General features: G+C 47.2%; 1 protein-coding gene across 4 annotated transcripts in view; it reads right to left on the bottom strand.

Moving 5' to 3' along the window:
- Nucleotides 1-1,274: 1,274 nt before the first annotated feature.
- GDPD5 (glycerophosphodiester phosphodiesterase domain containing 5) overlaps nt 1,275-23,200 on the bottom strand; it is a 172,310-nt gene continuing 150,384 nt past the window's right edge. For all 4 annotated transcript variants that reach the window (XM_026082650.1, XM_026082648.1, XM_026082651.1 and 1 more), the window contains exons 10-16: nt 21,493-21,643; nt 18,633-18,851; nt 15,687-15,844; nt 13,524-13,671; nt 10,640-10,722; nt 3,038-3,150; nt 1,275-1,678 (exon numbers count right to left, since the gene is read on the bottom strand). In XM_026082650.1, coding sequence (XP_025938435.1) covers nt 1,563-1,678; nt 3,038-3,150; nt 10,640-10,722; nt 13,524-13,671; nt 15,687-15,844; nt 18,633-18,851; nt 21,493-21,643 — 988 coding nt within the window. In that variant the 3' untranslated portion in view covers nt 1,275-1,562. The remainder of the gene's footprint in view (nt 1,679-3,037; nt 3,151-10,639; nt 10,723-13,523; nt 13,672-15,686; nt 15,845-18,632; nt 18,852-21,492; nt 21,644-23,200) is intronic.

Raw genomic sequence — 23,200 nt, forward strand, 5'->3', positions numbered from 1 at the left:
CAAACTTCAAAGGAAGCCCATGATCAATGGGATTTCTTATATTGCACGTCGTGTCAACCGCGATGCAGCAAGGAAGGAAGCTACCCAACACCAGAAGGACATGGGGAACGAGCCAAAACCCATTCACATCAACAGCAGCCTTTTGGCTGGCTTCAGCTGCCTTGGGAACTGGCTCCGTGTGAACAGCAAAGTGACCCAAAAACAGGCTTCTCTCAGCCACGCCTTGAAGAGCAGGAGCAGAGTCGAGACTTCCCTTGGGCTGGCTGCAAGCTCTTGCAAGGAGGGGAAAAATGCAATCTACTTAGAGATTTTTATTTTTTTATTTTTTTTTAACCTCTGGTCTAGGATTTTGGTTTACAGCCTCTTGCATTGGAAAAACGTGGAGGAAAGCTCTCGCCTCCATGAGCCCCTCAGCATCTGCTGCAAGACTGTCGCTCCTTTGGAGGACACTGACATGCAGCCTCAAGAACATTCTGCTTTGAAAGCAAGGAGATAAGGTCTCCTTGCAGGAATAAATTATTTTCCTGGGCAGTTTCCCCTGCCAAGCTATTTACAAATCCTTCGCCCATGGGCATCTGCTTGGCCCCAAAAGGCAGAAGCTCGCACTGCAATGCCACCTTTTCTTCGGCAGGTGCAAGGACAGGCAAGCCAGGAGCGACTGCAAATGCCACTTGAAGCAGCAGGCACTTCAGCCAGATCGCTGAGCGGTGGTGGCACCCATGGCACTGCTTTTTGCAAGCCATCAGGGCTCTCAGTAGAGCCCCACTCAGGGGAGAGAGAAAAAAATTGAAGCCAAATCATTGCTGCCAGCAGAGGCCACATAACAGCCATTTGCTTTAAGACTGCAGCAGGTCATTTTACTTCAAAAAAGGCCATTCTCCTGAAAGCATCATTTGGGGAAAGGGGGACAGGACAGGGAGAAAGTGCCCAACAGAACGAGCCAGTGCAATTCCTCCCCTGGCTCTGAACCTCAGCAGGGAAGAGCAGCGCTATCTCCTCTCCTAGGAAAGCTTCTCTCTCCTCCAAACAGCCTCCTGTTAAAGTAGAGCTAAAACTTCATTGCCCAGGAAGGGAAAAAACAAACATAAAAAAAAGAACAAAAATGACTCTTCACAAGAACTTCACAACGTACGTTTTAAACAGAGTTCAGCTACACAGTTGCTGCGCCAAGGAAAGGAGTGGAGGTGAGCGGGGAGAGAAAGGGGAGCCACGTCCCACCTGCTTTCCCCRGCATCCCCAAGGCTGCCACGTCAAGATTCAAATAACTTCAGCCATAAGGTGGATGATTTAATGAACAAGGTATTTCCATTCATGCCCTGGAAAAACAGGTACACTCAAAAAAAAGAGACAAAAAAATTGGACTTTCTACATATTTACAAAAAAGCCCCACGACCTCACAACCAGAGAGGTGGAGTGGCCACCGATGGGAGAACGGGAAGGGGTGTCTGCCCAACCAGCAGTTCCTCAAAGGTTCCCATCCCGGAGCAGGCAGGAGAGCACGGCTCTCGCTGCCAAAGGGAACGCGGGGAGCCAGCCGCGCTGCAGCGTTGGGTCTGAGCTCCTCAGTTCATCCGCAGCTTGGTGTTCCGATGATCCGTGGGGGTCACCATCTCGTTGGAGTAGCCATTCTCGGAGCAGAGCGACAGCTCGTCCGTGTTCTCCACACCGTTGTTGATCTCTGGCGAGAGCAGAGAAGGGAAGATACTGTGAAAGCTCCAATAAAAAACAATAAAAGCATCTAAGAGCCCCGGAGCAGCTCACAGCCTTCCTCACTGGGCATTGATGGAGAAACTGAGGCACCAAGCAGCTGCGAAGTTCCAGCACAGCAGCAGTATGCAGAACGGGACCTCTGGGATCCTGCAGGGATTTTCCCCCAGGCTTTAGAAACGCTACCCTCAGTTTACACCCACTTACGCCAAATCTGAACAGGATCTGGTTCCCAGCAGGACCTCACCTCTACATCTCAGGCCCTGATGATCCCGCCACCATGAGAGGCAAAACGAGACTCCCAGATACTGGGACGCGCTGTGCCATGGGCTGAATTGCCCACCTTTGCCAGAGGGTGCAAGGGATGGTCTTAATCTCCTCAGCCCAGACTGTCATTCTGGAAATGGGGAGAGCTCCTGTAGTCACTGGTTTCACTGGGAAAAATGCGCCTCCACTAATATTTTAATTGTAAACACCAAGCAAAAACACTCGTTTCAGAGGCACAAAATTTAAATATGCATCCTCTACCTCTAAAGAACATTTTACGTCGAGAACATTTTGGGGAGAGTTAATTCTGATAGGACTAACAAGGCTTTTCTCGTTCTGGGCTGACCTGATTTACTCCCAATTTTCACTGCCTCTGGAGAGCAGAACCAGGCCTGCATTTCACACAATAAGCTCTTTGAAGCAAGATTTGTCTTTTTGTTCTGCATGTGTGCAGTACAATAAACCCTGATCCCTGCTGGAGGTCTCTAGTCCCTAATACAAAGAAAGAAAACCAATAAAAAAAACACCAAGGGGGAATTATATTCACATTCCTTAAAATGCAAGTTTTCCAGCTTAACGCACTAACTTTAATCTTTCAAAGCTGAACACATTTCTCTCATTGTACATGTTTCTGAGAGCTTTTTTTAGAGGTGTGCTGAGATGGGCACGTGGGAAAGGTGCCCCCGTGGAGGGGGACAACACGCACCAATGCAAATAAAAGCCAGGAGGAGCGTGAGGACATCAGGAACCCCTCAGTCTCTAGTGCCTCTGACTGCCAAGGCCACCCCAAGCTCATCACCRCTATTTGTGGCAACTTAGTGTTTTAGGATGCTGCTATTTTATGTAATTTTAGAGCTGTTCTCCCCTCTGAATCATCAACCACGCATGAAGCTGTGGGACGTTGGAGTGCACTGTGTGGCACAATTTGGGAAGTTAAATGGAGGATATCGGAGCAAATCGGTGCTCAGAACCAGTTTGGGATGGGTGAGCTGGCACCAAATCCCACACATGGTTCAATGCAGCTGGGTCAGCCCAGCCACCCCATCCTGTGTCCCATGCATACCTGAGAAGATCAGCTTCTCCTTCATGATCTTGACGTCCCTGCTGGACCGGCGCACAGCAGCACTGAGCATGATCTGCTCCGGGTTGTATGTCCTGATGTTTCCTAGGCGCCACCTGCAAGAGAAGAGGGGGATGTCATGGGCTGGTCCCCCCCCAACCTCGGGAGCCTCCTCAAAGCAAGCGGCCACCAGCCTGGAGACCAGCAAGTCCCGGAGACCCTCATGCCTTCGCTCCCCCGCGTCTACACAACCCCACATGGTGGGTGGATGTTCAGAGATGAGAAGGAGCATGTTATCTCAGGGGGGTACAGACATAAAAAACAGGTCATCTTTCAGCACCTTGAACTTCCTGATTCCAGCAGTGCCAATCCACAAATTTCCCCAATGACAACAGATGCCAGAAGCAATTTGTGTCACATCAGCTACCCAACTGCCCTAAGGGATGACCACAGGTAAACTATATTAACTCTTGAGGATGGAAAGAGGGARAGGAACACAAGACTGAGCCAAGTAAAGAAAACATGACCTTTTCTTCAGTGTCACRTGTTGACATTTGTGGGAGGAGAGAGCTCAAACTAAGGTCTCAAACCTGAGACACGCAGCAAAGACACTGGCACAAGCTCCTCTGGAGGAAAGTACAAGCAGTCCCAACACAAGTAGCTGTCAAATAAGGTGTCCTTGAATGCAATTTCTCCCAGAGCACTTCCCTGCCCAAATGCCATGGGGTCTTTGCTTAAACATCCTCACCAACTCCTTTCCTCAGCCAGAGAGGGCTTGAGGCTGGAAGACAGCAAGGGATGAAGCCCATGCTGTCAGACTGGATCCAGAAGCCTGGTAGCTGTTTCTACCCCAAAACCACACTTTTTAAGCCTCAGTAAACTCAGCATTTGCCAGAAGTTTTTACCACATGAACAATACGAGGAGAATGATGGGAATCTGGCTGCAAGTTAAAAATCAGCCAGTTTTTTTTTTCCCCCAGTTACTGAATAAAGAAAATGGTTGCTGTTAGCAATGAGTGGTGGCAGCAAGTTAAAGGGGATTTTGCTTTTAAAGCTCTTTCTCAGCCTGGGAGCTACCCTGACACATAGGGACGCTTGGCTGTGGATCCGCTTGAAGAGCAAAAGGCAGGCTGCTGCGGCGCGGCGGGGAGAGGGAGGCTCGGCAGGCTCAGACAAAGCGGCCRTATCCAAGATCCCTTCACAAAGAGATGCTCTTCAGGCCATGTTTTCCCAGCMCAAATCCCACCTACTCTTCTCATCTCCTTACCACAGAGGAAGGCTTTCAGGCTTGCATCCCTCGGGAGGCTATTCCGGGTCTCCCTGCTGGAGCCAGGGATGTTAGGGTGCCATTTGATGGAGAAACAGCAGAGATTTAGGGCGGCTTATGGGGTTTCCTATCTTCTGGCACCATCTAGTGGCTCATGCACACAAAAGGAGGAGAGTTTTAGGGGGCAACCATCTTCTCCTAAATTTCTAACTCCCCTCCCCACCCCTGGTTGCAAAGGATTTAAGGAGCCCCAAGCATCTCTGGACTGGGCTCACAGCATCAGCCTGACAAAACAACGTACGTAGAAGAGATTTTGCAGTTTTGCCAGGAAAATCTAGCTGGTGCCAACCTCACGGGGTTTCAGCCCTTTCCCAGCTCCCTGCAGGTAGCACTGCACTGTTGGGCTCTGAGCAGGGGATGGATGAAGGCTGCTCTGCTACAGAGAGAAGAGGGGATGGGATGGCAAAGCTGCATATTTGACAGCCCCACAAACAGAAGCAACACAGAGGAAGCACAAGGAGGTAGAGAAGCCACTGAAGCCTAAAAAGATTAAAATAAGAAAATAAAAGCTATTTYGCTTTCATCATTATCTAAGCTGAGCCACACTCTGGCTTGGAAGAAAAGTGYTTCTGCCCTTAGTGTCCCACGCAGGTAGCTAACCTGCCTGTAGCTCCCACTACAGTCAATGGGATTGCAAGTGCTTAGGAGCTTGCAGGATCAGACCCTCCTAAACTATAATCAAGAACAAAATATATTGCTACAGAGGTGAGTCTTTTCTGTGCCTACAATATCACGATTTTCAGCATCGAGCTGGGCTGCTTGGCTGGAGGGCATGAAGACCTCTTGCCACAGGTCCTAGATGTCCCATGGAGGGCACAAGACTCAAAGTGGGCAGAGACAGAGGGCTTTTCTCCTCCTGCCAAGGGAGATGCTCACTGCTCTCTTCTCCCCACCTCACATGGTGGCTGCAGTTGGACCCAGGCCAGTTAATAGCCTGAGGGGCCCGTGACCCCTCTTACAGGAGTGCATTGCTCTGATTGAACAAGCTGGGGAGGGGGGCACAGGCAACTCAACTGCTCAGACTGCTTCACTGGGCAGTGGTTTCCTGCAGCCTGTGCCCCAGCCTGAGCTGGGACATACTGACCTCAGGTACCCTGGGAGTCCCCGCTCCCCAAAAATCAGAAGACTCATAACAGGGCCAGCACAGGGGGGTGGCAGATCAAGCCAAGATTTCCTAGGGATCCAGGAGGGAATTTCATCTCCAGGTAAGAGAAGTAGAGCAGGGCTAGCAGCTGGGATGTGTTTGCAAAGGGGAAACACCCAAGGAGCAACATCAAAACCAGACCAAATTTGCAGGGATAGTGCAGTTATTCTTTTAGCTCCCGTGTGGTGGCTACAGAAAGGAAATCAGGCTCTCGACAACCATCCCTATTTTCAGGGGTATTTTGAAACATCCTCTTAGCACAAGAGCCACCAGCACATTTAACTGTGATGCAGCTCCAGTCAATGCCATATAAAACACTACCTGCAACAGTCAGGAGGCTCTGGAGAACCAGAGAGCTTATTTACTATAAAATAGCACCCTTCCTACCAGCTTGGACAACGCTGTTATCAGGCACATGTAGGACAGCAGCATGCAAAAAGGCCAGGCCAGAGCAAGGCTCGCTGTGCCAGATGAGAGCAGGTCAGTCTTGTTCTGACACATTGGCAAAGTGGACCAGGTGGACACGGGATAGGACAAACTGAAAGACACTTGGGCAATGACACACAGACAGCACATACCATGTTAAGGCAACAACCGGGGGCCTTTGGTTTGGAGGGAAGATGCTAAACAGCATGGAAAGGGGATGGGAGAGGGCAGGTTGGGGAGAAACCGGGGGTAGGTTGGTGCCAAGGTGAAGAGATGGAGATGAGCAAAGAGCCAAGCCAGCCACAACTGCAGAGCATCCCCATCCTGCTACCACTCTCGTCTGAAGCCTGCCCAACTCCTCTGCGTCTTTCTCCTCTCCTCACCCGTGGCATGCAAGCCTGAGAGCAAGGGGGAKACAAGAGGGGACCCAAGGAGGGCTCAGCCTGGCCCCATAGCCAGGTCCTGTTTTGGAAGGTAGTGCAAGGACGCAGCGCTGCAGAATGGCCCTCTGYGGATCAACGTTGGGTGTTGCTAGTCCGGGGTACCTCGTGGGGCAGGCAATACTTACAGGTGGCACACACCAACCCCGAGGTGGTGGGTGGACAGAGGGAGAGGGGCCGGTAAGTGCACGCACAGAGTAGCTGGTCCTTAGAAATACAACCCCATCGCTCAAAGCGAAAGGAATGGAGAAGGTAACACACAGAACTTGGTCCGAGTACAGAAGTGGTGAAGGCTTTACTGCAGAAAGATGATAGAGCCTCCCTCCAAGGGGATAAAAGCTACTGAGGAGAAAACAGCCAATATAAGGAGAAATCTGGGCTTCGAATTTAGGGAGCTTCAAATCTGGCATCCCATGCTCACTTCCTTCCTAAGTGCAATGCTATTTATTTTCATACTGTATTTCCAATTTTGTAGTGGTGTAACTGGGAAGAGGCTCCTGAAAGATCCCAAGCTCAAACAAGTGCAGCAGTGGAAGAGCCAAACCTTTACATTCCCTCCTGATTCATTCCCAGGGCTGCAAAAATGATGCTCTACAGACCTGAACAAGGTTACATTTTTCTTTAGAAGCCTTGAAGCTTCACTGGTGGTAGCACAAAGCCAGTCACAAGAGACAGCCATGCTGCTACTTCAAAGGCATCACAAAAATCCAAAATAACTCTTTTCCTCCAACAGAGAGCAGAGCCTGGCCTATGGTGTTAAATATGGATTTTTCTTCCACCAGGAGAGAAAGGGAATGAAGCACAGGGGCACAGAAAAGCCCCAGTCTCTAAAATTTGCTCCTAAAACATGCACCYGGTGTAGGTGAGCACACCATGACAAACTCACTGCTTCTTCATTGCCCATCTCCCATGGTTTTAACATTTCAGGGAGGACAGGCAAACTAAAAGTCTCAAATATCAATGGTAACTCCAAATTGGCCAACTTAGAGTAGACTGGACTCAAAAACTTCTGGTGACCACAGTAAGGAAGGTGATCTTTTGCAGTGGGATCATTTCTGTGTGGAAAGCACTACATCCACGGGGAGTTTCCCAATTACAGCACGCTACAGGACATTAGAATAGGGTAGTTTTAAAAGGCAGTGTCTTAGATGAAGGTAACAGAACATCAGATTGCCTTCAAAACACCCGCAGGCTTCAGCATCAGGCTCTCGTGGTGTTCATGATTACAGACCATGCAATGTTCAGATTTTTATGGTCCCCTGTGAAACCAGATGTTTGAAAGCATCATTAAAAGCTGTGTTCTGCCCTGCCCATCTGCAGTGAAGCCATAGCAGAGAAGGAGAAAGAGAAAGGAAGGTTGAATGAAAAAGAGGAAGAGGAGGAAAGCACCAGAATTACCTGATCATGTGATAGCTGTGAGATGCCAGAATGCAGCAGAGAGAGAAAGAGGAGGAACATGCACAACAGTCAGCAGTAAGAAAATAAACAAGGCAAAGAGGCAAAAAAGATTGGTTAGAAGTCATCACAGTTGGTATTTCCCCTCCAGAGAGGCTGCACGGATCCTGTCATCAGGGCTGAAGCAGAATAGCATGAGCAATTCCTACCCGCAACTACGGAAGAGAGAAAAGCCATGCGTAGGAGAGAGAACGAGCACGTCGAAGCRGTGGCTCTGTTCCCACCCACCCCCTCATCCTTGTGTGGAGGAAGCAGCTCTTGTTTTGCCCCAGAAAGAACTTGGAAAAAAACAAAACAAAACACAACAAAGAAAAAAGAATGACATGTTCAAGGCCAAAGGCCAAGCCCCATTTCCCAGATCTGAATCATATCAGCAGGTAGCTGGGCACTTCTGCTGCAACTGGTTTTTGGTATAAACTCAACACAGCTACCAATATTTCCACGTGGTGGAGAAGCCACTGATAGCAGGGAAATAGGTCTCTCCTGAGTGGGATGCACAAGATAGGAGCTCTTGGAAGAGTAAGCCTTTTCCTAAAAAAAGTCCACTTTATGGTGCTAGTATTTCTTCTTCCTTCTACGGACTTGGGGGTTTCATGACCAGAGTTACCCCAATGGAGTGACCCAAAAAATGAAGCTTGGCCCTGCTACTGACGGACCCCACATGGCTAGACCTCTCTGAGCAAATGCTTTATGTGACAGGTCCAGAGGCTGGGCAGGGAGCTCAGCGCTGCAGGTAGATAAACCCTAAGGAAAGCTAGTGGCAGCTTACAACCGTCCTTGCCTGCATCAGATTTACCCTGAGAGTAAAAGAGAAATCCCACAATAATCAATAATCCTTTCACTCCTTACCCTGATTCTTCACTATCTACCCCATCAAACCACTTCCAAATCAGAAGAAATTCAGTCCATGCAGAGAGGGAGAAGCCAGCTATGGCAAAGGTCACGTAGCTGCAACTTCTTCCCCTCTCTCCAAGCATGCATCATTTCACCCTCTTTTGGGACCTGTAGCTCACATTCAGCAATTTGAACCAGTTTAATTTCTTTATCTGTGATCTCCTGGGTCAGATTCAGAAAGCCTGCTAAAAAGTGCTTCAGGGGATGACAAGAAAGACTCTGCCAACATTGCATCACCTTGGTCTTCAAATTCTGCTCTCAAGAACAGTAAGAAACCCATCTCTTCCTCCAGACTCCCCAGTGCATTTCTGTATCTGACAGAGCAAGAAAGTCTGAAGAGGGGGGAAATCTCTTATTAGACCAACTGACGAATTTGAAGGGGCAGAGAAAGCTTTCAGACAACACAGCTATGATGGTCTTTTGGAGTTAAGGCTTTAATTGGCTGCAAATCAAATCATGAGACTTTTTATTCCAGCTCAATACTCTAAGCCCATGTTACGATATGCATTTTGAGGACAAGCCATGTCCTTCAGACCTAAAATCACCCAGAAAAAATTCTAATCATGTTGCCAACCTCGTTTTGGTGTTGGTTTCATTAAATGTTGGGAAATCTAATCTGAAAGCTGGGTTTTGAATCTGCCTCTTGCTCCATTATCCCATGCTGCAGTCAACGACCTGCTAGGCACAGCTCCACCAACCTGGAGCTGTGCAAGTCAAGAATTCAGAGGGACATAATTATAACAGAGCCAAACACATCTCATGAGGTACAACAGACCCAAAATCTCGCCTGAAACCTAGACCATATGGGGGGCGGGCAGGAGCAATAGTCTATTGTAACAGAGAAAATAGTCTATTGTTCCCAGGAAATTACCCACCCTGGGGAAGGAAGGGGATCGCTGCAAGCAGGTGATTTGGGACGATGTGACAGCAAAATCACTAGCTCACAAGGCTGAAGCAGATGGCATTGCTACTCCTAAAGCTAGGGCATTTGGGATATCAATAAGGAAGGAAATTGCAGGTCTCTTGATGTCTCCAGGACTGTAGTTTGTGCATGCCAAAGCAGATGAGATTATAAAGGTAGGGGAAAAGCGGCTGCATTTCCAGATGACGTTCTCCTAGGAGAAGTCTATTGCTTCTCTCTCAAGGGAACAGACTTCCCTTCCTGAGCTCACGCTTTCCCAGAGAGGGTTATTACGTTGTCATCACCGACAGCTAAAATGCCTCCTGAGAGAAAAGTCACATCACCAGGAGGACACCACGGTTTCCTCCAGTATAATCAAGAGGAGGGCATTTTGGCCAACTCTGCTATTAGGAAGCTGATTTATCTCCTACCGATTTATCAATGTCCTAACTTGCCCTGCTCCTACATTTTCTGCTCCATGCTTGTTTTCGGGGATTCTGGACAACTGAGCAAGGTTTCTGCCATGTCCTCGTTAAATCCTTGTTCTGCTCTCTCTCTTCTTTGGAAAAGTAGGGAGACTTTCTCCATGCATCAGACTAAGGCCAATATATAGAGTAACTGCTTTGATCTGCTAAATCATAATAATTTTAAGTCACCTAAAAATGTTTCCTTTTCGTCTTTCAAATGGAAACAAACAGATTTTTTTTTAAATGCCCAAATACAGAGCTTTCTCAAACTATAATGTATCCTTGAAAACTATAACCGTGGAATCTCAAAATATTTCCTCTTCTTCCCTTAAAGCATTTCAATCTTTCTCAATGTCCATTTCCCCTGAAGTATTTACAGTTTCTCTCCCACGCACACTTATGAGCAGAGCAAGGAGTCTATCACTACTTTTTGAGATCTCTCATTCTTCTCAGCAAGCAGTAGTGACTTCATCCAGTTCAATATCTTATCTCAGAAGTGGAAAGAACATGCCACAAATACATAAGAGTTGAGTCGTAACAATGCTACTTACTTCTGGAATATAAAAACTCCTACAATTACGATAAATGAAATGAGATCAGATGTGATCCAGATTAGACGGTACTCGTCTGGAGGCTGGAAGACAAAAAACAGAAGCAGTCCTTATACCTTCTGGTTTGTATAATCACACAGAGACCACATATTGTCAAGTTATCACCAGGGCAGAGAGAAATATAAACCTTGTGATTTACATGTGACACCTGTAGCTCTGTTCTTTTCTAATGTTAGCCTGTCACCCAAAATGACTTCATCAGGAAAGACTGCAAATAGGAACAATTTTAAACTCTCCCTCCTTTCATGTGCTCACATTTTCTCAGAGCTTTGTGGGTTGAAAGCTTCCTCTCTCAACTATACCTCTAGGTGAGGTAAGATACTATTTGGAAATCCAAGTCTGTGGGACAACAGAAGAAAATACATATGCTCTGCACATGAGACATTCAGGCCCCCTTTTGAGTGCTTTGCTAGAATAAGCACTACTTATTCTGATGTTTGTGGTCAAACTTATTCTGATATTCGCAGTTGAGCACAGTCCCTGCAGAGGAGGGGAGCCCTCTGCACTTTAGGCATATACTTTCAATATTTGTCCTTTAATACACAGGTAACTCGGAGGTTATAAGCTGTTCTGGCTCCATTTGCTGGTCTAAGTGACTATCATCATTGCACCAACTAACCGTCTGAACCTAGCATAGGAGCATGCTGCTTCACATTTACTTTTGTGTTGCCCAGGAAGGAGAAAGCTGAAAGACAACAAAGTCATGGGGTAATGAATAATAATTGAGTCCTGATGGTGCTCAGAGGGCACCTACTGGGCAGAGTCATCAGTGATGGCTAATCAACTTCTGCTTTGCCAACCTAAGCCTGAAGAACATGGTCCCAATCAGAAAAAGGTTGCTGATTTCAGACCACAGACAGACCCATCCCAGCCACCAGTACCAGCACTAACACACACAAGTAATGTCTCATTAGAAAAGCAGAATCCATAAATGCAAGAAGGTGCATTCATGCAAGGGTAGCATGACACGGGTGAACTAGTCTGAAGCCATCAACTGTGCTTGCTCCATCTCCTAGCACAGTACAGCTTGTTTTTTTTCCGTTCTGTACCTCTTTATGGGTCTCAATTCGTACTTTGAAAGCATACTGAAGAATTAGCAGGGCAATGCTTAAATTAGCCAGTGCTTCTCATGGAGATTTAATCCTTGTATTTTCCAGCTTAATTATAGAAGGGTGACATCTGACATGGTGTTGACATTGCATGCAGATCTGGCTGTAATGTTACATTTGCTGCATCTATTAAAATCAATAGACACAAACTGATTGCATTCCCATTTGCAAAGGGAATGTAATCATAACTATTTTGAATGAAAACTCAAGAGTCTTCCAGTTTAGAACAAAATCTACACATCCAAATTTTTTGTTCTGTGCAAGTGTTGGTATTACACAATGGAAGACTCAAAATAGCAGGATTTTCTGTGGGGCAAAAGTTGCATTTCCCAGAATGTACAAAAAGCAATAGGTGGACATGAACTCAGCTTTCTGGGCAGTAAACACCAGCACCTTGTGTTGATGATTATAGGCATTTTTTAAAGTCCTGCGAAAAGCTCAAAGCTATCAGTTTTGGTACCAAATCAAGGCTTTATGAGCTGCAGATCTGCRATTGCAAGGCAATCAACAGGGGAAAACTGGATTTTTTTCAAAAACATGCACACAACACGCATGGTCATTAGGAATGCCCAGTGAGCAGATGCCTTCCCAGCTCTGCTGAGGAGGAGCACAGGCCAGCAAACATGCACATTGTACAGAGACAACCCATTGCATTGCCTCATGCACTCCTAGAACTGCACAGGAATTTGTTATTCCCACCACCAGCTTTRCTACATTTCACCAACAGTTCCCCTTTTTAGACAGGGCTGTTTTAGGGGGATTATTTTGTTTGTTACAAACATTGCACAACCTACACCCTATTCCTGCAATCCTCAGGTTTGCAACCCTTCAAACCAAGCATCAGTACAGTGTAACACTGTGTTGAGAACAACTCAGACACTGGCTCTTGGCTCTGAGGAAGACTTCCAAACAGCTTATTAATGCCTGTTAAATTCTTCTCCTTGTGCTCATCCACTCTCTCCTTCCCCAAGCAGATCCGTCAGAGCAGAAAGTAAAACTGTCCTACACCGGACAGGATATGCAAAAGAAAAAAAAAAAGCTGCACTAACACTGCTGCAGCTGAGTTTTTATTTGGGGAATACTTTAATGCAACTGTTTCATCATTTCGCATTTTTCCTGCTGACACAAATATTTCTATTCGGTTCAGGGACCCAAAATGCTAGCCAAGTTTTCAGAGAGTTGAGTGGCTATGCGATGGACAAGGGGGCTACTTTTGGTCTCTGGCTGCACTTTTTCAGCAGTGGGGTAGCCAGAGGTAAAATCTATCCTTGTTTGGTATAAAAAGAAAAGAAAAGAAAGACAAAAAGGTCATTTTCACAGCCTGCCTGAAAGCCAGGTTAGCTCATTCACCTGCTTGCCTGCTTCTCTTGCAACTCAAACAGCTACTCAGCAGGTCTGGAAAGGTGTTTTTCCTTGAAAGGAAACAAGAAAAAACACATGGGCTAAATGGGACACGCAAAGCAGTCTCCAAGGCCCCCAAGCCCTGCATGGGGAGAGACTGAGGCCACCTGAAGCAAGGGATCATGCAGGAGATCTGTTGCCAGCTCAGTATGCAGACAYAGAGAAGGCAAAACCCCTCAATCCCAGCAGCATGTTGAACCCAACCAAGCCTTCCTGGAGATATCCACTAGCCGTAYGGCTTCAGCGGTGGACAGCCACCTTTCCACCCCCTCTCCTCCAGGGGCTTGCTGTGCATTCCCAGGTGTCGTGCTTACCATTAGCCAGATGGGAGAAGGCACCTTGCGAAGGACGTGGGAGTTGTCAGAGGTGACCGACTGGACGCCAGCGCACCACAGGATGGAGAACAGCCAGGGCTCGTTCACAGTGTAGAGATTCACGCTCAGGTTCGCTGTGGCGTAGTCCCTGCCGCGAGACAAGCGGATGGAGGGGTTAGTGCTGCAGCAAGAAATCAGGCCCCCCACAGCCCATCCCAGTGTCCTCATCTCAAAAAGGAGAGCTCTTGCCATCAGCCACTGCAATAATACTGCCTAGATTTATTGGTTTTTAATTGCATGAGATAGGTTTTTAATAGGGCACATGCACTTCATAAGCAACCAGGGGACATTGCAACCAAATAGGTTGAACTTAAAAGGTTTCTTCTCCTCTCAGACGCTATCTGACCCAGGCTACATCCCATTTCCGACACTTTTTCACAAAGGATGGACACATCACATTTTTTCTAATGACTGCCTCATCATGTTGATGTAAAATTGACATCTGGCTCAGATGCCAGTAACACTTCATAAGTAATTTATTGAATTGAAAACTGACAGATTGCATTTCCAACATCAGTTCCTACAATCCCCATTCCCCTGCTCTGAGGACAATCACAGGCCGTCCAGTCTTACAGACAATCTCTAGTCTCTTAAGATCATTTTCCAAGAAGCTAAAACTTAAAGTTGATGTACATGACCCACCGGCAGTAAGCCAAGAACTAATACTGGATTCCCCCTGCCCAGCGATTTGCATAGCTTGATCGGTTTCCTTATCTACAAAGCAGAAACATCACTAATCTGCCTCACATGGGCAGCACGAAGATTAATACTTGCAAATTAGTATCTGCAAAGTACTTTGAGGAAAAAAGCTGCTGTACAAGACATGGACAACTCAAAGCTCACAACATGATCAAGCTGCTCTGAGAGCTACGGGATTCTCAAGGGTAGAGTCGGTCGCAGCRATGTTACGTCCAGACACTGATTTTTGGGGGCCGAGAATCGCGTTACGCCAGAGCTTGTTGAACCTGYTCTGGCAGCGACTTCGCGCTAAGGACTGCTGCGATGTTTGACTGGGCACCACACGGCCTTCAGGGGTCAAGAAATACCCAGGTGGCAGGTCTGGTTTTAGAGGCAGCTCAGCTGGGATGAGCAGATAGATGAGAATATTGGTGTATGGTCCTCTCCATGAGGCAGAGGAAATAGGTAGGGGAAAACAGGCAGGAATTATCATGCAGGTGAAGCATAGACCCGGTTTTATGGGCAAATACTAGACTGATTGCTGGCACCCACAGCAAGACACCATTGGATCACACCAAATAGGACCACACACTCAAACAGCTGTAGGCTCAGCTCTTCACTACTCCCATGTCCACACGTATAGTAAGACAGCTTCTTTAAAGAGATTTCTCCTCTGCAAACCTGTTTAATTTTCAGTTATTTCTTTAGGGAGTAAAGTCAAGCTCTAAAAATGCAAAAGCTCTGCTAGAGATAATCCACCTTTCCTGAATGCAAGAAAAGAGGGCAAAACTGAGTTAACACACTGCACATTTCAAATACACATTCAGGTGGAAGGAAGAAAACCCATGCTGTGTCAGTCTCACTAAAGAGAAAACCACACCAGCCTAAATAGGTGACGAGGGCAGTATTTAAACTGGTGAATTTTCTACAAAAAGGATTTTCTAAAAGCAAACCCAGACTTTGGACTAATCAAAATTCTGCAGTAGCAGCTCTGGAGCAGAAGAACAGACACGAAGGGCAGCTGCTAATGAGGATGAAACTGCAGTTGGAGGTACTCAATGTGAGAAGCCCCAACTTCTTTCAGAGATGACAGTGGAATAAGAATCAAACGACTCATATTTGTATCTCAGAAAGGCTCATCATATCCTGAATTAGCACGTAGAGCTATTAGAATCAACTGCGCACTCCTGGGAGCAGTCTGGATTTGGGCTGATGAACAGGCACATCTTTGCACAGCTCAAGCTCCAAGCACATTAAAGTCCATCAAAAATGATACCTGTGTGCAGACAAGGCAGCCTGGGACAATCAGAAAAAAGATGCTGKGCAGCCAGGGTGCATATGGGGCACAAGGGATGCAAGGGACACTGAGGACACCCACCACGGAGCAAACAGGCAATCACACGGTGTCCAAACAAAGGGCAGTACCTGACATCCTCGTTCGTGACCTTGGTGTAACGCAGGTTAAGTTTCACGATTCCTTTCTCTTTCATGTGATGCACGTCCAGCTTGAGGCCAGAAGTCTGCTGGAAACCCGGTGCAATCTGTCTGACCAGCTGCCGCTCCGCGTCCGGCAGCCACATCACCTGCGGACGGAGGGAGACGGAGAGGGTGACTATTGCAAAGATGGTTCACAAAGCAGCTAACATGGGGCATGTTTGCAGACATGCCATTTAGACCACATCAGAAGCAAAACCATGTCAGACACTTTGCCTTGTCATACAAATTGCCTTTGAGACACTTAGAACCTCCCATATCTCTATTCAAACACATCTCAGGATTGTTGGCAAGCACAGAGGGCTCTAATGAACAAAAAATCCCCCAAAACAACAACAAAAACCTCTTTTGTCTCTAAAGACAGGGGTTGAGATACAAAGAGATCAGGCAAAGGGCTCATGAGAAGAGGCACAGCGTATCCCTTAAAACCTGTCCTCCTCGTCCAATTCAGGGCACAGAGAGAAGTAAGGACAGGAGGCTAAAATTGACAGTGCAGACAGGATGTACAGGAAAAGCCTCCCACAGTCCCATGGTTGAGACTAGTTTTATTCAACCCCTTTTTTTAATCAATGCTACATCTATTCCAACCTGGGGCAAGGGTTTCTCTGAATTCATACCATGCTTTAAAAATGTGTCAAATCAATTATCATTAACATGCTTGGCTGCCAGATATAAAGTGGATGCAGAAGCCAAGCTGGGCAGTTTTATTGCTTGTGCCATGCAGAGACTGGGCCCAGCCAGATGATCTCAGTAGTACCACTGGGCATTGCATTGCTTTAGCCCGTGTTTAACAGCTCGTCGGCACTCATTTACCAAGAAATCAGAGCCGCTTAAACATGGCTGCATGCATTTTTAATAAGGAATCTGGGTGAGAGATTTCAGTTTTCATCACTACATCTATGTTTCAACTATTATCCCCCTGCCCTCCACCCTGCTGTGCAATATCCAAGGGGAAGACAGCACAGTCCTCCCAGAGATCTAGCAAAGCTGGCAGCAGCTTGTGGAAAACGCACTCTGTCACTGCGACCCCAGACCTAATTGGAAATTGGGTGGCAGTGTCAATCATTAGAAAGACAGATGGAAGTTAAAAATAGCTCCGTTCCCTCCTGGGCCCATCACTGCACAAGTCAGAGCACTGAGCATTCCCGCTTTTCTGTGTGTATAGATGCAAATAATTGGTACAGATGAAATGTCTAAGTTGCAAGTGATGTAGTCACTCCACTTGCCAGYCTCCCTAAGCTATTTTCATTCAGTCCAAATTCAAGGGAGACACCAGGACAASTGAAAGGACCAGATTTCCTTCCCAAGACAGGCCAAGGAGAGAAGCTTTCCAAGGACCAACCAGAGTTCCCAGGTATGGTGCCCTTCCAACACATGGGAAGTGGGACACTCCCTCCAGAAAAGTTCACTGCATCAGAGGGATCATGCTGGGTGAACCTATATACTTTGGAGTCAGAGGACACCAATAACAAGGCTGGCTAGACAATGCAATGGCTCACATGTTTAGCATAACCAAGCAAGGACAATTCTGGAGAAGAATTAAGAGCCCGGAGAAGATCTCTGCAGGTTTATATCTCCTTTTGCTGGAAGCCCCTCCTTTCCAGGACACRCATTTCTCCTCCAAACAGAGGCTGGCTCTGGGCCGCAGCAGTTTCTTGGCCCAGAGAAAGGATTATTTAAAATTAAGGAGCGGGAAGGAGAGGAAGGTTGGCTTGCTTTCATGCTGCAACTGTCATCCAGGTCTCAGCCTCTTCCCCCATGCCCGGAGGCTCTTATCAAAGTGCTTAGGTAGGAAAAAGCCTTAGGAGGTCTCCACTCCAACCTCTCCTCAAAGCAGGGACACCACTAAGTTCACACTGGGTTGCTCTGGGTTTTGTCCAGTCACATCTTGAAAACCTCCAAGGATGGATGTCTCATAGCCTCTCTGGGYCCCAGTCCCAATGCTGTCTGTCCTCATGAGGGAAACTTTTACCTTATATCCAGCAGGAACCTCTTCTGTTTCCATTTATAACAACTGCATCTCACCCTCATCTCACCCTCCTGACATGAACCTCAGGGAAGAGCCTGGATCTGTCTTCTCAGTAACCTCCTTGTAGGTATTGGACAGCTGCTCTTAGGACTCCCCAAAGCCATCTCTTCTCCTGGCTGAACAGACCCAGCTCCCTCAGCCTCTCCTCATACAYCAYGCGTCCAGCCCTCTGACCAGTTTGGTGGCCTCTGCAGGACTTGCCGCAGTTTATTAATGTCTGTCTTGTACTGGGGAGCCCCATCAGAAACAGTATCCAGATGTGGTTCTAATGAGCACTGAGTAAGGGGRATAATCCCTTCCCTCCATCTGTGTTAATACAGCCCAGGATGCCGTTAAGCATCCTTACYGCCAGGGCACATTGCTGCACAGGAGTAGTCATCTCAAGTGGCTTTCAGAGGCCTGTGCTGACCCTCGCAGGACAGTATTGCCTCTTGGACCACCAGCCTGTGGCATGGTCCTCCCCAGCATGACTTCCTGGCATCAAGCAGCTCCGGACATTTCAAACTATCAAGTGCCAAATGGATCAAGTCAGGCACTCAAGGATATGGGGAGCCCATGAGGGCGGTTTTGGAAACAAGAAGGGTTGTTTGGGAACAGACTGGGGACAGTGTGGAAGTGACTGGAGAGAGATCCCACATCTTTTAACAGCAGGGGAAGAAGGGCCAAAATAAATACTCCTAGGGAAAAAACACTCCCATATTCTACAAATCCCCAGCCAAAGGAAGTCTTTGATTCCCAATGAAGCTGATGCAAGTGGATAGAAATCAGCCCGCTTCCCTCCCRCTCCTAAAGCCCTTCCCTTTGGCACAACGTTGCTAACCCATTTGCCCAATCTCCACAGAACTCACAGCCTGCTGACGAATTCCTGATGCCAGGATGGTTTCCAGGGTGATGTTGATGTAAGTGCTGTAGTAAGGATGAGCAGGTGGCAGGTCCTGGAAGTTCAAGATGACTGATGCGTTGTCCTTGACCACCTCTAGCATATCTGCCAATTTGCAGACTGACTGGTTGGCAGCTTCCAAGTAGTCAGACCTTGAGAGAGATCCAGCCGTCCAGAAAGGGTCATTCTGAAAGAAAAGCACATCCCGGCATTATTGCTGTGGAGCTCCTTTGCCACCCCACCTTGGCAACAGCAGGCAATACCGACAGCTACACTCAATGCCTGTCTTGCAGTTTGCCGAAGTGTATCAGCAAGCCAACTCTGTGCCTCAGTTTCCCCACCCCAGGGCAGGTGGTAGATCCTTACTGGAAGTAAGGTGTGCTGTGCTGATCCCCCCCCGTTTCCAAGGGGACAACTGAACTAAAGGGTACAGGTCAGAAGCAGGCAGTGACCAGAGATAGGAGGAAAGCCTAAAATGAGGAAATGGGAACAAGGAGCAGGAATTAGCAATGTTCACAGAGGAGGCGGGTAAGAAGTAACAGCCTCCCCTGGGGGCTGGCTGAGCTCTTATACGGGGACTAAGGGCATTCAATGCAATTTGCAAAGGTAGTAAGTTAAAAATATACTTTCCTCACACTGGGTATGCTACTGCAAAGGATTCTTCAGGATAGAATTAAGAAAAAGAAACCAGCTATTGTATAGCATTGTATAGCTAAGAGTGATTAGAGATGAGCTAGCAGTTTGGAAGAGATCTAATCACCTCTGCTCTCCTAGGGCAAACCCTCTCAGTTCGGGGGAACAGCCCTTCTCTTGGAAGCAATCTGTTTCAACACCTAAATGCAGGATCACCCTCCACCTCTGACCTTCCTCTACAAAGTGCTTGAGATCCTTCAAAGCAGAGGGAATAGGCAAATATGGACCATCTGGATTTAAGGACATTCAGGAATGAATCTGTCTCAAAGAGCCAAGGACACCCCCCCAGAGCTGCTCTCCAGCTCTTATCTCAACCCCTCTCATCTGGCAGGAGGCAATTCCTCAGTGTTCCCGCTCCCACAATCACATCTGTAAGGCAGACAAGCTTCTGTGCTGCCCCACATGCAACTGTGATACATGGACACCCCAGTCACACCTTCAAATCAGCTCAGGCTGGCAGTGCAGCTGTGATGGTTCAGGCTGCCACCGAGCAAGTGCCCAGGGTGCTCCAAGGAGGCATGTGAAACTGGTATCTGCACTTGCATCACTCTAGCAACACCTCAGCAAGACATATTCTAGCTAGCTAGCACGAGTGTGCCCATTTCTGCAGCCCTGCCTCCAGACCATAGTTAGTGTTCTCCAAGAGGGTTAAGGCTGCAGGCCAAAGAACAGCTCAGCAAGAGAAATCACACCTGCAAGCTGGCTGCACAYTGAAGGATGGATCAGCCCATCCCACAGCAATTCCTTCCCCCTCGGACTGTGAGGGATGCATTTCCTGCCTTTTCTTTTTAAGGACAATTGTGTCTAAAATTAAATGAAGGAAAAAGGAAGAGAAATGCAAATTTGGTAGAAAAAAAAAGTCACATCCAGAAAAGACAAAAACAGCCTACTTCCTTGTTTGACTTAGCATATAATCCTAAGAGGATGCTCTAGCAGAAGGAATGCAAGATGTTATGCACAAGTCAGTTTGGACACAGCCAGAATGCCAGCCCCAGTTTGCTCTCTGCAGCTGGGAGAGCTGGAACCTGCTCTCACCACCCAGCCTGATGAGGCAAAGGGCATCCAACAGGCAAAGGAGCAGACACTTGCCACGGAAAGACAGGGTAAGGGTGGCAAGAGGGGAAAGCCGAGCTGCACGTTGGAGTAATGAATTGCAAAAAGTATTCGAAACCTGCTATTAAATAACAAGTCACGGCTTGCTCTTAGCACTGTCGCAGTCTCCCATCAAAACACAGCAAGGCAGGAAGATGTAGTCACAATTAGTTTACCCGTGTAAACACAACTACGAATCTGGCTGCTGGGGGAACTGCAGAAGGAAGGCAGACACTACATCATCTGGAAGAGGGCTGGTCGTATATAACACAATTTTCTGTTCTCTTTATAATCGGGTTCCTCCTCTCAGGATCTTGAAATTCTGAGTGGTGTCAATCAGGCATCAAGATCCCCTCTTCCAGGAGGTGGAAGAGGCACAGAAAGACAATGCAATTTCTCCTCAACCCCAAGTTGTAGGGCAGAGAGAGGACCAAACGCCTTGAATCCCAGCCAGGGCTCTTGGAGGCTACGAGCAGCATCTCAATGATGCACATTAACATGCAGCAGCCACCTAGGAAAACTGCCTGCACGACAGTAAGTATTTAGTATTCATATTTCCCCAAAGCACAGGTTGAGAAAAAGGAGGAACATGCAGCTTACAAGCTGGGGGAATGTTCCAACTCAGTCTTCCTGTCTGCTGGGCCATTGCTCCAAACCCCTGGGCAGCAGTGCCCGGAAGAGGCCGTGAATGCGAACAGTGGGATGTCAGGCTCTRAGGCTCGCAACATGGACAAGCAGACCAACGTCCTAAAATTGAYTGCACGAACAGAGAGGTTCCTGACTCTTTTTATCCACTCAGTGGAAAGATTCCTCCATTTGAAAAGCTGAGATTAGCTACCAAGATGCTCCAAACAGCAAATAAAAGGGCAGATTAAATTGTGTAGAGGACAAAAAATATTCTTTATGGAGGCCTGGTCTAGTCACGCTTCAGACTACTTCTTTGAGGACACAGATCTACACTCGTCCACCCCAGGGCGGGTTCAGGTTTGAACTTTCAGCCTGTGGCCTTGGCACCAGGACACCGTCTCCATGGCCACACACACCTGTAAAAACCATTCTCCAGCATTGAGCTTTTCCAGGTCAGTCCAGTTGAACATGGAGGAGTACTCGTAGGCCAGCTCTGGAAACACTTTCTCCACATTCGTTGTTCTCCTGAGTGTCTTGTCATGCATCAGAAATGGCACTCCATCATAGCTGCAAAGAGAGTCAGAGTTCCCGTTACCTGGTGGAGATGAGCAAACAGATATACAATACTAGAGAAACACCCACTCCACCTTCTCCCACGGCTTTGTGGGACCGCATCAAAATCATTGTCAAGATCTCAACCAACTTAGCACATCCAGTTGAAGCATAAGAGTTTTTTTTCCTTTGAGTGTATTTCATTTCAACTGGTCTCAAGAATGCAATGCACCCAAAGGAAAAAGCCTCTTAGATACCTCCTAGATGTTTGCCTTCATTCAAATGCTGACATAAATGAAATAAATGAGAACACCCATGATAACCAAAGCTTTCTGCAATTTTCACAGCTCCCAGTAACATCAGAGGTTTTCCATACCCCATATGCATACACACAGAGAGAGAAATTACTCTCACACTGTAAATGGTAGATAACAGGTAAGATTTTCAAAGGCTCTCAGTCTATCTGGGACCCTAATGTTCATGGGCTTTCAACAAGATGTAGGGACTCCAAGCTTTCAAAATTGCTTTGGAATTGCCTTTCCCAATTGAAATTTCTTTTCAGGAGATAGTCATGCTCACACAAGTAGCTAAGTTCACACATCTTAAAGAATGCTCGCCTCTCAGCTGAAACTAAATAACCAAGTGCATGCCCTGTGGTTTTTAACCCATCTGGATATTACAAAACAGTGGTTTCAGGAAACCTAAAAAGCTTTTCAAACTTTCTTCCAGACCCATTTTCTGTAGCTGGATCAGCGGCAACACTACAGAGGACGATGATGATTTCTATCAAGGGCTGGAGGACATGAAGCTGTCCACGCTCAAAAAAATCAAAACAAACCCAGCACAGCCAGCCTGGCCAAGAGCAGGGGATTATAATGACTTTTTCCAAAGCAAGGGGACAGAACTTGAGCTGGCTGGTTAGAAGAAGAGTGCTTCATGTCCACCCCTCCCTGCCAGCTTCACATGGAAGGACTGGGGAGCTCAACCCCTCTAAGGAGCCCATCTTTGCACGAGGAGACTCAAATAAGGTCTGAAAAGGAGATAGGGTTAAAACCAAAACTCATATGAATCCAATTAGGAAACAACCCAGAGCATTCACCCCAGAGCTAGAGGGAAACCAAAAAGACCAATTTTGGATAATGAAGCAAACGCTGTCCCAGCTTTGCCATTGCTTGCGGAAGGCCCTTATTGCAAAGGTCACTCGCATCTTATTTTCTATTTCTAGCATGCATTATGCCAACTAACTTCCCCCCTTCTCTCCACTCAAAGCAATGCTGACACAGCAACACCATACTCAGCAGCAAGCACACCAAGCTGCTGCAATCAGAAGGTTTTTTATAAATACTGTTTAAAAAAAATGCTAAGCAACTGCAGAATTAAGAGTGTGGACTGTTTAAGGAAGATAGGAGCTCAAGTCTTAACATCTCTTAACAGAGCATCATCAGATACTGCTAAGCCTTAACCACAGAGCAGAAATCCTATGGGGCATTTAACATTCACTCCCTCCTTCCTAATATTTCCCCTTACACGAATCACTCAGAAAACAGAGTCCAGGGCTAACCACAATGTATT

The sequence above is a fragment of the Apteryx rowi genome, unplaced genomic scaffold, assembly GCF_003343035.1.
Source record: "Apteryx rowi isolate R43461 unplaced genomic scaffold, aptRow1 scaffold_587, whole genome shotgun sequence".
NCBI classification, from domain to species: domain Eukaryota; kingdom Metazoa; phylum Chordata; class Aves; order Apterygiformes; family Apterygidae; genus Apteryx; species Apteryx rowi.